The sequence below is a fragment of the Zootermopsis nevadensis genome, unplaced genomic scaffold (genome assembly GCF_977971745.1).
Source record: "Zootermopsis nevadensis isolate Lab colony 2312 unplaced genomic scaffold, Znev_1.0 Znev_ptg000010l, whole genome shotgun sequence".
NCBI classification, from domain to species: Eukaryota; Metazoa; Arthropoda; class Insecta; order Blattodea; family Termopsidae; genus Zootermopsis; species Zootermopsis nevadensis.
This window is the reverse complement of record NW_028259142.1, coordinates 20,061,348-20,073,764: the sequence shown is the minus strand read 5'-3', so window position 1 is coordinate 20,073,764 and position 12,417 is coordinate 20,061,348. Positions and strand designations below refer to the sequence as shown.

The following is a 12,417-nucleotide window of genomic DNA, read 5'->3' as shown; positions in this document are numbered from 1 at the left end:
TGATTGCTATAATTGACAGTAAATACAAATAAAGCTGGGTTTACATTAATTCAAGCTTAAATTAAATTTACCCTGGAAAATAAGTGTGAATTAATGTAAACCGAAAGATTACTCAGATTTGAGAACCTAATTCTAAGTATTAGCTCAAATTCAGGGGTTAGGCAGTTTCTGTGTTGTTGAATGTTGCTGAAAGTATGAAGAAAGGAAACTCCAAAATTTTCAGAAGCAGAAATTGTATACAGTTCATGTGATTGTTATGAAATGTAATGTGACCTTGAAAACTACCATAAGATATCTTCACTGCCACGAGGACCTCATTTCTAACGTGTTCTGAAGGTAAAGATGGCAAGAGAAAGGACAGAAAATCATTCTCCATTCCAAGTAAGAAAGTTTTTTGATAAATGTCTTATTAGATGAACAATTAACGAACTGCGTGGGACGTACCCAGTGCTATGATCTTTGCACTGCATTCTTAAACCTGCGATCTTGAAGATTTGCAATGGTGGGTTGGGTTTTAAGATAGCTGTCTTCGGGGTTGTTGCGCTGCGTAGTCTGGTAGAAGTTTACCTACATTTTAGAGGTTCTTGCTGCCTCCTCCATCAGGGTGATGACTCACCAAAGCAGAATAATATTTTCTTTGTAGCAGGAGAAGGTTGACCACACATTGAACTGTGCATAAACTTATTATGATGGGATGTCAACACAGTCGTCCAAGTGGCATATGGAATGATGCTCGTCAACCATATGATGCATCCGTTGGACAGGAAAGAGATGAAGTGGAAGGTATGAAATTGTTTTGAGGTTCTGGGGAAAGGAATGCGTTTACACTTCTACAGGATGTACCCTGTCCAAACCTACCTCTTCTATTGAATGAAGTGTAAACATGTTTTTCAGCAATTTGGAGTAAGTTTACGAAATTTTCCCAGAAATGAATGGGGTTAGGATGTTTTTATATAAATAAAACCTGTGCAGTTACAGTTTAAAAGCCATCTGCAGTAGATCAATAAATGATTCGTTACCTTCTTTAAGGCGAATAAATCTCGATCCATTGGAGTCGATACGGAACGTGTCTTAAAGAAAATATCACAGAATACTACATACGTTTCGAAGGCCATACAGTGCGGGTAGCCGAACTGTGTGAGCAAAGAGGATAGAATACCGATGTCTCGATGCAAAGAAGCGAGGAAGAATATCTTTTTATCGATATCTCAATCGATATGTTAGTGGGTGTCTGTATTATTAATGTAAATGGTGATACCGGTGACGGGTGTGATTAGAATAATGGTGAGAGTGAAAAAGAATTGCGTACTATTGAAACGTGTGTACAGGAAGTTTGCGTTGTTAGTTTACGTTAAAAACTGTGAAGTGTAACCGGATTGTACAAAGCAGAGTTGTACGTTGTACTTACGTCAGAAACGTTGTAGTTCCTCCTTGCAGCGTGAGTGTTGTTTATCGTTGCAGTCGTGTATCTGGTGGACAACTACTTCAGGCAAGCTTACCATATTCTCTTTGTTTAATTTAGATGATATTCTAGATTAAGTTAATAGAGTAGAGTAGAGTAAACCCATTAGTGAAGTTAAGATATATGTTGGTGATCTGTCATCAGATACACGTAAATGAATTCCACTCGAGCAGGGAAAATATAAGCAATGACCGCTTAGGGGTTCATAGGAATCTTCAGCTTTATAGGCCTATTATTCCTCTCATTTCATTGTTATTCATTTGTAAATATTTTGTAAGTAGTCCGGTTGAATAAATATTATTTTCGGTAACCCGTTGTAGCTCTTCTACATTAAGTCAGGCATGTCAACCTCTTAGGCAGGCGGGCCACGTTGACAAATTTATTTCGATGACTGGAGCACTCGCATGTATTTACCGTAAACAACGCAAAACTTTTTAAAAACGGACGATGGAAAAGTCCTGACAACAAATAATTTTAACTGTTACTGTTTGTTTGTTACATTATGGGCAAATCTTGCATACAAGATGTACGGTGGCTGGAGCATTGGAATTTTGGATGCTTCGAATGAATTAGTTCAGTTTCTTTGTTTTTATTGTACGTAAATTTAAATTTTCATATGTATATTGTATAAAACCTTTACAGAACACTTAAACAAGAAATAAAAATGAAAGCTGCACTGGCAGTAACCTTCTATGCTAAGTCCAATTTAAGAGGCATTATACATGAAATGGAGTTGAGCATTCATAATTGCCGTATGGGCCCTTAACTGGTAGCATCTTTCCTTCGACCCATAAATTGATTTGTTGAAGTACGATATAATTTTATTTGTATTTTAAATTATTATTTTTAGGATTTTAGTGTCCTAAAATTTAGATATGCAGTTCATTTATTTGTAAGTTCTTCTGTTTTGAGTCCCTTAGCTCAGAATATTTATGAAATTTTATAAAATCCTTAAAATGGAAATTTCTAGTTTGAGTTTCAGTGCAAACTGTTTGCAGTCATTATTTTAATTCAGTTCAAATATGAAGTTTAAACTGTTTTAATTGTCGGTGGCTTACCACGTCAGAGTGTAGACTGTCTATGCGGTAAGAGTAAGTGAGTGTTTTGTAGCCAAGAACCCAGCCAATTATTTCGTACACAACCCAAGATGAAACTTAATACTAATGTTACAACAATAAAATACATTACAACAAGGCAGTGACCATAACAACAATAATACCTGGATTTATATTTGAATTAGTAAATAAGTCTTGCCACTTTCTTTGCAATATAAACAAAACTTTCCTCCAGTCTTTGAGGCAAATTCTCTATAAACTGATCAGTGACGCTTGATTCCTCGGCAAGCTCGGGAAAAGTCGGTTCTTCCTCGGCAAGCTCGGGAAAAGTCGGTTCTCCCTCGGCAAGCTCGGGAAAAGTCGGTTCTCCCTCGGCAAGCTCGGGAAAAGTCGGTTCTCCCTCGTTACTCTACGGGAATGAGTTCTTTTTTTATCAAAATCCATTCTTCTCAGCAGTACGTGTTGCAGTTGGAGAAGTAATACGCGTGTTATAAGGCATCGCTGGTATTGAACGTTGAGCATGAAATGGATTACAGAACTCTCGGGTAACGAATTCAAGCTTTAACTTAATTCCTCAAATTCCACATGGCACATAATTAAATTTGTTTAATTGTGGTCAGTTTGAGAGAAATTTTTACCAGTTACTTTTTCAGATAATTAAACCGGTTTATATTTACGTAGTCAGTTGAGGACGTCTGTATGTATAACCGAATGACCAGAGACCTTGGACATGTAGCCTTCATTTGCAGATATGCAAAAGCTTGGCGGATGGAAGTATCTAGTTAGAAACGTAGCCCATGAAAGGGAATTGTTAAAAGCCTGCAAAGGAACACACGAGAATGACTAAAGCTAGAGAGAGAGTGTGGGCAGATGATTACTATCGATTTTAACCTATTTCAATTTTTTACGGGAAAAATATATGTTTTATAAGCTCATCATGCTACCTGTACGTGTTCTCCCATATAAGGTTTGAACCAGGTGACTGATTTTTATGAAATTTGGTATGAACGTTATGCTCTGTGATGAAACTGTAACCTCGTATGTGTTAATGCCCTATGCCTAGTAATAACAGCATGGAAGGGACATATTGAATATATTTATTAACAATTTTTTGTGCTGTTATTATATGTTTTATGCAGTGACAGTATATAGTGACGGATGATTGGATCGTTAATGAATAATTAGTTTTAAAATATATGGAAGGAAGTGGTCATGGCCTAATTTAAGTTACTGATCTGGTATTTTTCTGGAGGGACTGAGGAAAATCACAAAAACCTGTTATGGTGGCTGGTCTCTGGGTGACATTGAGTAAAATATTGTAGCTGTGAGAAATGTTCGTATGACAAAGGACATTCGAGGCGGAAACGTAACATTTCATATGAAAATTGTTTAGAATAATTGCAACAAATGCCATATTAAATATTGTTTGCAAGTCAGTAATACGCAGATTTGGCGAGTGTTTGAAACGTTCGGTTTGTATCCAACAAATTTAACGCAGACAGAGTCCGTACTGAAGTATTAAGTTCGACCAATCGAAATGTACTACGTCAAAGTCCTACTACTCGTATTATTAATAACAGACCGTGACATGTTTACAGTTCTAAAGAATAAAATATTTCTAGCCAATACAGAGTTTAATTACGTGACTCGTGTGATATATTTCAGTTAATTTTTTGATTATACACTTTAATATTATCTGAATGTCACATGAACAGCACGGAGCTTGTAGGCCTGGATGTCTGTGCCGTAGGAAAGTGGCCATTAAAGAATTCTGCCCAGAACTCTGTGTGTACCTTACATCGTCTTTATCGATTGTGTTATTTTCGAGACTCTACCGGAACATTTCGATGTTCTGTCGCCACCTTCAGTCATTTTGATAAAACATCAGGTGTCCTGCCTCGTATTTCAAATGCGTAGGCTATTTTGGAATCGGCCTCTGCCTGCGTTTCAGTTTTCAACTGAAAAACAAGATATTCTCTCTTCTGTTTGCGGAACACACGTCGTGAATGAGGAACGGGTGAATTTTGCATCCTTAATCCCGTCTGATTTCACGCACTGCACATAAAATGTGTTGAGCTCTGTCTTTAAAAGCTTCCAGCTTTAAGGGAGTTACTTTCACTGTGTCTTCGTCAGGTGTTACCCGTAGTAATGTTGCCTGAACCCTACAGTCGAGAATGGATTCCACGTGGATGCGTGTGTCTGATGAGTAGGGGCGAACGTGTATCGTGTGAAGGGCGATGATGTTGTGTAGGATTGAGATGACGATATAGATGATACATAGTTCCCATATGGTGAGTTATATCTGCACGACGCTCCCAAGGTTGATTGAACATTCATTTCTGTAGGGAATGAAGACAGATGTTTTAGAATTTTGTACATTACCAAAAGGAAGTGTAGTATAATACGTTGAAATGCAAATAAGACTGACTTATATCTACAGTTCACAGACCAGGAGAAAATCCCTGCTAGGAATTCGATATACGCGCATGCGCAAGATTTCGCGTTGAGTGACGACCCATCCTACAAGCATTCGTTCCACAACCACTCAACGAACAACAGACGACAGGCTTTTATGTGTTCTAATGGGTACAGCTTTAAGATTACCTCACAGGGGCACAGCGATTTAATCTAGAATATTATCCCAACACCCGCAGAACACATTAGAGGTGCACTCACTACACGCTACTCTTAACGGCTTGATGTTTTCAGTCTGTGTAGTAGCGTAAAACTCTGACGTATCACACTTCCCACCAATAGCAGCCTTCTAGTCCACCAGGCAGTAAACATTCCCCCAGCAGGGATTTTCTCGTCATCTGTGGACAGTACTTACCACATAGGCCTTGATATCGACGTGACGGTGCTACGCCCCGCGTCGAACATGAAGGGTTTCCAGCGAGATAAGGTTGTGCTCCAATAACGTTGCCTCTGAACAAAATAAATGAGATCGCTGTCATAATAAAATTGAGGGTTCATTCAGAAAGAAATCACGAGCTAAGAACTGCATTCAAACTTCACAATTAATGCTCTGTGTCCTGGAATTACAGTAGGAACAAAACTAAAGATTAAAACATGTAAAGATTAGGATAGAGCAGGTTAGTGTAGTGGTAACGTTTTAAACTAGTTGCATTTTTCATCTTACGTCATTATAGTTACCAAGTCAACATTTGACGCGTGGGGGAAGTGAGAGAGAATGTATGAGATTTGAGGTCCACACTGTGATAAAGACGTCAATATTTGGTCTTCTGGTTAATAATGCCATGTGGATGTGTAGATAAATACCAGTTTTTTCGGAGAAAATTCTGTCTTCACGTGTACAGGAGAGTATGTAGTTTTTAGCTGGGAACAGAGAAAGGAATAGAGAATTTGATGGAAACACGCATAGACAAGAGGATACTATTAAAAATGAATCTTAGATATATATATATATATATATATATATATATATATATAGGGGGTGTGGTGTGGACTGAGTTCACGTGACTCAGTTTTTGGACCTAAAGTTTAGTGATCGTGCTAATGAAACTTTAAGATCCATAAATGCGAGGAATTTCATAACCAACTTTTAAGGAATGCTGTTTGCCGTGGAGTTTTCGTCTTGTGTTTTCTATGGCGTCCCTCAGTATCTTAGGGTAATATTTTAATATCGGAACAGGTATTGAGTGATTTGCCCAGAACTTTATTTATGTTTCTGATAGTACAGAAATTTTTGTAAGTGATCAGTAACGTAAATCATTTGTTTTCTGTCGAAACGTCCAATGTACAAACGTCTGAAAACCAAAATTAATTACACTTCTTATGCCCCGTGACCATGATACAGACCTCAGTGGCGTATGCGATTAAACAATATTTCATTTATTCTGTTCGTATTTTTTGTCTCCCTTTCTTAGTTCCTTGTTTTTCGCGTATTTCCCCCCCCCCCCCTTCTGATTTTTTCCATTCTCTCATTTCGTCTGATATCAGGAATTCTCACGGCTTCTGTGGTCGTTCTAATGACTTTACAGAAGTAAACACGATAAGGGCGAATAGTAGTGTTTAGTGACGTCGTGCCAACATTCATTACCTTCTTGTCCCTGCATTATTCAGGGCACGCACGGACATGGTACCATAATAATACCTTGTAATAAAAAGTAGGTTAATACAGCGTCTCTTAGCAACGATCCAACGCCTTGTAGTTGCCTTAACCCACCTGCTGGGGAGTGGTGCAATAAGGCTGTTCAAAACAGATCGAATCGCAACCCCCCCCCCCCCGCTGCCCCCCCCCCCCCAGCCACTCCTTGTCACGTTCGTCATGAACTGTCCGTCACCTCATGGGGTCGCAAGTACGAACAGAGACTTGGAAATAAGTTTGATTTACATATTCCGTCGCACTCGAAAAGAAAACGTGAAATCGTATTGATTCGTCCCGCCCGCGCCTACGAGAAAATGTGGATTTTTCTTTCCTTCGTCGTGAATTGGATTTATGTGCCGGAAATTTAAATGAGATGCGTGAGACTTTTTAAAAAATATGGGTCGTGAGATGAAAATGTGTCAGTTCACAAGACATTTATGAGTCTCGCTGACGAATCTGACGACCCTTCTGATAAACAAGTCACAGGTACCAACACCATTAAGCGTAGTTTTCATTAAGAAACTAAAATTCTCTCAGCTGGTTTTACGGAATTCCAAAGTTCAGTTGTCATATTGACAGTAACTCGACCCTATCCTGAACTACGTGAATCCTCACTACCTATAACATTTTATCCTTTTTAATATTATCCTCTCATTAATGTATAGTTTTCTGAATAGTTTCTTCCCTTGAGGTTTCCGTAATAAAATCTTGTCTGCATTTTTCATCTGTACCATCGGCAAATCTCATTCTCCATTATTGTATTTTTTTTAGTGTTCTGTCTGACGACAGGTCCATATGAACAGGATCCTTCCATCCTTTTCTCGGACTGGGACCTGTTCATATACGTTCTTGGCAGATGATCCAGAAGTGGTTTGCAATTGCCTTCTTCTGTGTGTGAATGGAGTAATTGTTGGGATGCCACGGAGGAAAACTCCGTGTTGCCTAGACCACGGCCTTGCCCAACACAAGTTATAAATTCGGGCACCGCCGGGAATCGAACCCGAGACCCCAGGATTACAAGGCCAGCGATGTAAAGTGCGGAAAATCTATCTGATTGATCGTGGATTTCTGGGGCCTTCGAATTAATATCTCACGCGACTGGAACATTAGTGCGTTAACAGATTATGTCTTACCCAGGGCCGTAGTTGCAGACGTAGAGTTTCGTGTATCCACGGGCAGGATCGTAGTAATGAGAGTATCCACACCCCACGAGGTACGTGTCACCCCACACCAACTGGAACATGTCATGAACAATTAGCATCTCGTCTCTGGGAAACACAACATCAGATTGCAGCACGCACGCACAATCACATCAGGACCAGTCGAGTGGTTGGTATGTTTGATCAGAGGCTTATTATTCGTGGCTATGGATGTGATTATTCTGATGGAGCGTCTTTGTGTTTTACTCAGGCGCTCCACTCAAATATTTCACAGCCAAAATCTTCCTTGCTCTCACAGAATACCGGGATTTCGTAGTTTATCAGTTTGAATCTTGGCCATACAGAAATTTCAGAGGTTTTGTGTGGTATTCCTCAGTACCTTAACACGAGAAAGACAGTTATAATAGGCCACGAGTCGCTGAGACGCATCCAGTGACAACGAACAGGTCGGTCCGAAAGATAAATGTCTAGATATCTAGGCCTAATTGAAGGGCCGGGTCTAACACTGTTCTTCATGACTGCTGTTTAAATCCTACAGTTGAATCAGCATCGTTAAATAATAGGATAATAGTGAATGTGAATACTTAATGAATTCTCAAATCTAAAAGTTTGTGACGATGGTGAGTTATTTAAATAAAAAGTTCCTTGGATGTTATCCATCGTCTAATAAAATAATAGAATTGAACGACGTTTCGGAGATGTGGACTCTATCTCCCACGGATGTATGTTGTTGTGATAGGAACTTTCACTTTTTGCCTTGTCCGGAGATAAGGTAACAGAGATAGCAGAGTAGGTATACCTGAAGACGGAGATAGAGTCCCATCTCCGAAACGTCGTTCAATTTTATTATTTTATTAGACGATGGATAACATCCAAGAAACTTTTTATTTAATGAATTCAGATCTGTTCTCCTTATTTTCCATCGTGTAGTCTGTGTCATCAGTCAGAATCCGTTTAACCACGCCTCTCTGCCGCGTAAAAGTCTTTAACAGGTGCTTAAGTTTTCTCAAATTATCCCCGAATATTTCAAGATCGTATTTGCCGACATATTAATCATTGTTTTCGAGTCTTAAATTTGCATTATAATTTTTCTGACGATGTAACAAAAGTTTGTAATGCTACGTAATATTATGGCAGTACAAAGCGTCAGCCGGTAGGTGTCTCTGCCAACAATAATCGTGGTAGGACTACATAATTCTGCCGGTAGATGTTCCTGCCAACGAAATGAAAAGCGAACATCGATTATGCTTCGTGAGAGCCGGAGATAGATGGCAGGGCAAGAGTGAGCGGACGTACTGAAGGGAAATTGTGAAATTTTTGTGAGGATCACTGTGTGTAGCAGGTATGAAGCTCAGATAGAACGCCGGTGGGCTACTCAAGTTATTGGATATTCTGGTGAGAGTGTGTGTCTGATAAAACCGAAATTGTTTTAATATTTGCGCCACGTGAATTGTGAGAATACTGAAAGTTAACGGCGTCACAGTCACAATAGACGTCGTCCAAGTAAATTAATCTTTGGTATTTTTGTCTGTAGAACAGACCAGATGACAAGTTACTCTGAACTTTCATGAAAGTATGTTCTAGAAAAGAAAAAAAAGAGGAAAAACGGGCATCGGCTTGGTTGTAACTGAAGTCGGTCTGTGTGACCTCGGTATTACCGACCTGGGAATAGTGTCCTGTGCCTTTTGCGAGCCCCGCGGAATTGAAGCCGTAGTGTCTGACCTCGTTGAACCAACCCATGACCTGGCGTGGGAAATCCGGGGAGGCACCGGCGTTTGTCCGCGTCGTCCAGGTGACAGCAATGTTCTGCCCCACAGGGAATCTGGCTGCAGTGAGAAAACGGTACATTATGGTGGAGCACACAGCATCATTCAGATGTATTTATTCACTAGATAAGGCGTCGAATGGACATGTGTCTTAGTTGAAAGAATTATTCTGGTATTTGTCTGGAGGGACTGAGAAAAACACGAGACGCATTACAACAGCCGACCTCGGGGCCGATATTTGAACCTGGGACCTTCCAACTACAAAGCAGCAGTCCTAAGCATTCGGCCGCCTTCGGTAATATTTTATGACGTCATCAGTCGTCGTGGAAGATCATAGGTGTTGACAGAGGATCATACCCCACCTTACGACTTTAAACATCCGTCACGTTGGTATTACCAATTTTACGAAATTCATAATCACGAATTTTGGACTAGTTTCCAGTGGCACAACCTCCATGCTTACTTTAACGAAAATCCTATCTGCTGTTTTCCTGTAAGAACATGTAGTGCGTATTTGCCACCGATAGATGGCAGCACGATCTCTCCTTGGGAGTCAGAGGAATAATGTTTGCACAAGTTTGTGACTTCTTAGTGCCAGAAATCACGGCTGAATGGATTATGCCAGTCAGATGCAAATTACATTATATAATAATACTAATCTCCGTTACACGTGTCGAAAGAAAGTTAGTTGATGATATTTTTATATTTTTGAACATGTTTCTATGGTTACTTAGCGACGCTGTTCTAACTGTGGTTATATAATTTCAAATGATAATGGGGCAATATCGCAAATATCGAGTGTTGAAAGATTTGAAAGGAGGCATTCTTCACGGTATTGCATGTGAGAAGAACACCTTTATGGACCCATCTACGTTTGTCTGTCTGTGTCTGGAGTTTTTCGCAGTAATGAGACCGGAGGCCCCATCATTGGAATTATCTTTTAATGTAGGCCTACTATCGCGGTGTTCGTGTACAGTGAACAGAAGAAAACCACGACAGATCCGAACCAATATAACCGATAACCCCCTTCGAGATACGAACCGACGTTATCGAATACAGATCTGTCTGAAATGTTAATCTTCATTTGCCCTGAGATTTTCACGACTCATCAATTGCCTCTCCTGACAGACAGAGTGCGAAGATGTTCCTCTCAAGAGTGATCTGATGGTGGTACTCACAAACATCCCGTGCGCCGTCGTGCGTGAGGCTGCATTTGTCTGCCCAACGCTGGGCCGCTGATGCCAGCTCCTCGTCCCAGACCTACAGCAACATTAATATTGTAATCGTGATTCAAACCCAGGACACCAGAACCGAGTGCCTCAGAATGAGGGAACGTATTCAGATACATCAGTCAAATTACTGCATAACTTACGAATAAATGACGTGATAATATGGCGTCACTTCCTCAGTTCAACCACCGGACTGAGGTCTTACGGAAAAGTTTTGTATTGAAACTGGTAACAAGTGTTTCGCGGCGCGTCCGTTGCTGACTCCGTGGGATACTTTTGTGTGTCTTTTGGGTTGTTCTGGGCTAATAGATGTTTCGGAGCGTCTTGCTGCCTCCATCATCAGGTCGATTATCGCCCTGATGATGACCAGACTGCGCGGCGCAACAACCCAGAAGACACCATCTTCATACTCGCCGCCATGAGAACCCTAAATCTCGCCAATTTTGCATTGTATTTATTTATGATGACTTCAAAACATGCAAAATTTAGTCAAGAGAAGATACCAATTGTGATACCTAGTCACAGATAGGAGTACGAATTTGTTTTTTATCGTAAAATGCTGGACTTACGTATTAGGATATACACTGGCTTCAGGTGTACTTATTTTGAATCGCTAAATGTAATTTTCTTATATTACATGACATTCTGCTACGTCATTCCAATATTTACAGCACGGAATGCTTTTTACAGCCCACGAAGTAACATCGACACTTGTCGGAAACAAGCTGAAACAGCGTCGATATATCTTGACTTCATGGGATAATATTATCACTTGACATTTCGCTCTTAGACTCAAGCGATATTTTGCAAATCTAAATTTCGTCTTCCGACTCACCGGTGACATAGAACGCAGTAGGTGAAAGTTTAGAAACATAACTTTCGAGCCGCGTGACCAGCTGTAGTGTCACAAATGGGCACTATTTCTGTACGACGAAGGCTGAGACTCCACATAAACGACATGGACTAGTGTCTCTCGCGATAATGAAATCCATTATCGTGAGACCTATCAGTGACCCTCACGGGAACCAAGGTGTCATGTTCCTCTCTTTCCCTTACTTTCTCACACCGTTTCCCGTCATTATCTCTCACATTCTCACTCCTTAATTTCCTGATTCTCTCACATTCTCCCTCCCTAGTTCCCCGATTCTCTCACATTCTCACTCCCTAGTTCCCCGATTCTCTCACATTCTCCCTCCCTAGTTCCCCGATTCTCTCACATTCTCACTCCTCAGTTTCCTGATTCTCTCACATTCTCCCTCCCTAGTTCCCCGATTATATCACATTCTCACTCCTTAGTTTGCTGATTCTCTCACATTCTCCATCCATAGTTTCCTGATTCTCTCACATTCTCCCTCCCTAGTTCCCCGATTCTCTCACATTCTCCCTCCCTAGTTCCCCGATTATCTCACATTCTCCCTCCCTAGTTCCCCGATTATCTCACATTCTCCCTCCCTAGTTTCCCGATTATCTCACATTCTCACTCCTTAGTTTACTGATTCTCTCACATTCTCCCTCCCTAGTTTTCTGATTCTCTCACATTCTCCCTCCCTAGTTTCCCGATTATCTCACATTCTCACTCCTTAGTTTACTGATTCTCTCACATTCTCCCTCCCTAGTTTCCCGATTATCTCACATTC

General features: G+C 40.4%; 1 protein-coding gene across 2 annotated transcripts in view; it reads right to left on the bottom strand.

Annotated features, from left to right (window-relative positions):
* Positions 1-2,035: 2,035 nt before the first annotated feature.
* LOC110839450 (venom allergen 5-like) overlaps positions 2,036-12,417 on the bottom strand; it is a 29,858-nt gene continuing 19,476 nt past the window's right edge. For both annotated transcript variants that reach the window (XM_087346769.1, XM_087346768.1), the window contains exons 4-8: positions 10,730-10,811; positions 9,448-9,611; positions 7,759-7,859; positions 5,348-5,442; positions 2,036-4,856 (exon numbers count right to left, since the gene is read on the bottom strand). In XM_087346769.1, coding sequence (XP_087202895.1) covers positions 4,654-4,856; positions 5,348-5,442; positions 7,759-7,859; positions 9,448-9,611; positions 10,730-10,811 — 645 coding nt within the window. In that variant the 3' untranslated portion in view covers positions 2,036-4,653. The remainder of the gene's footprint in view (positions 4,857-5,347; positions 5,443-7,758; positions 7,860-9,447; positions 9,612-10,729; positions 10,812-12,417) is intronic.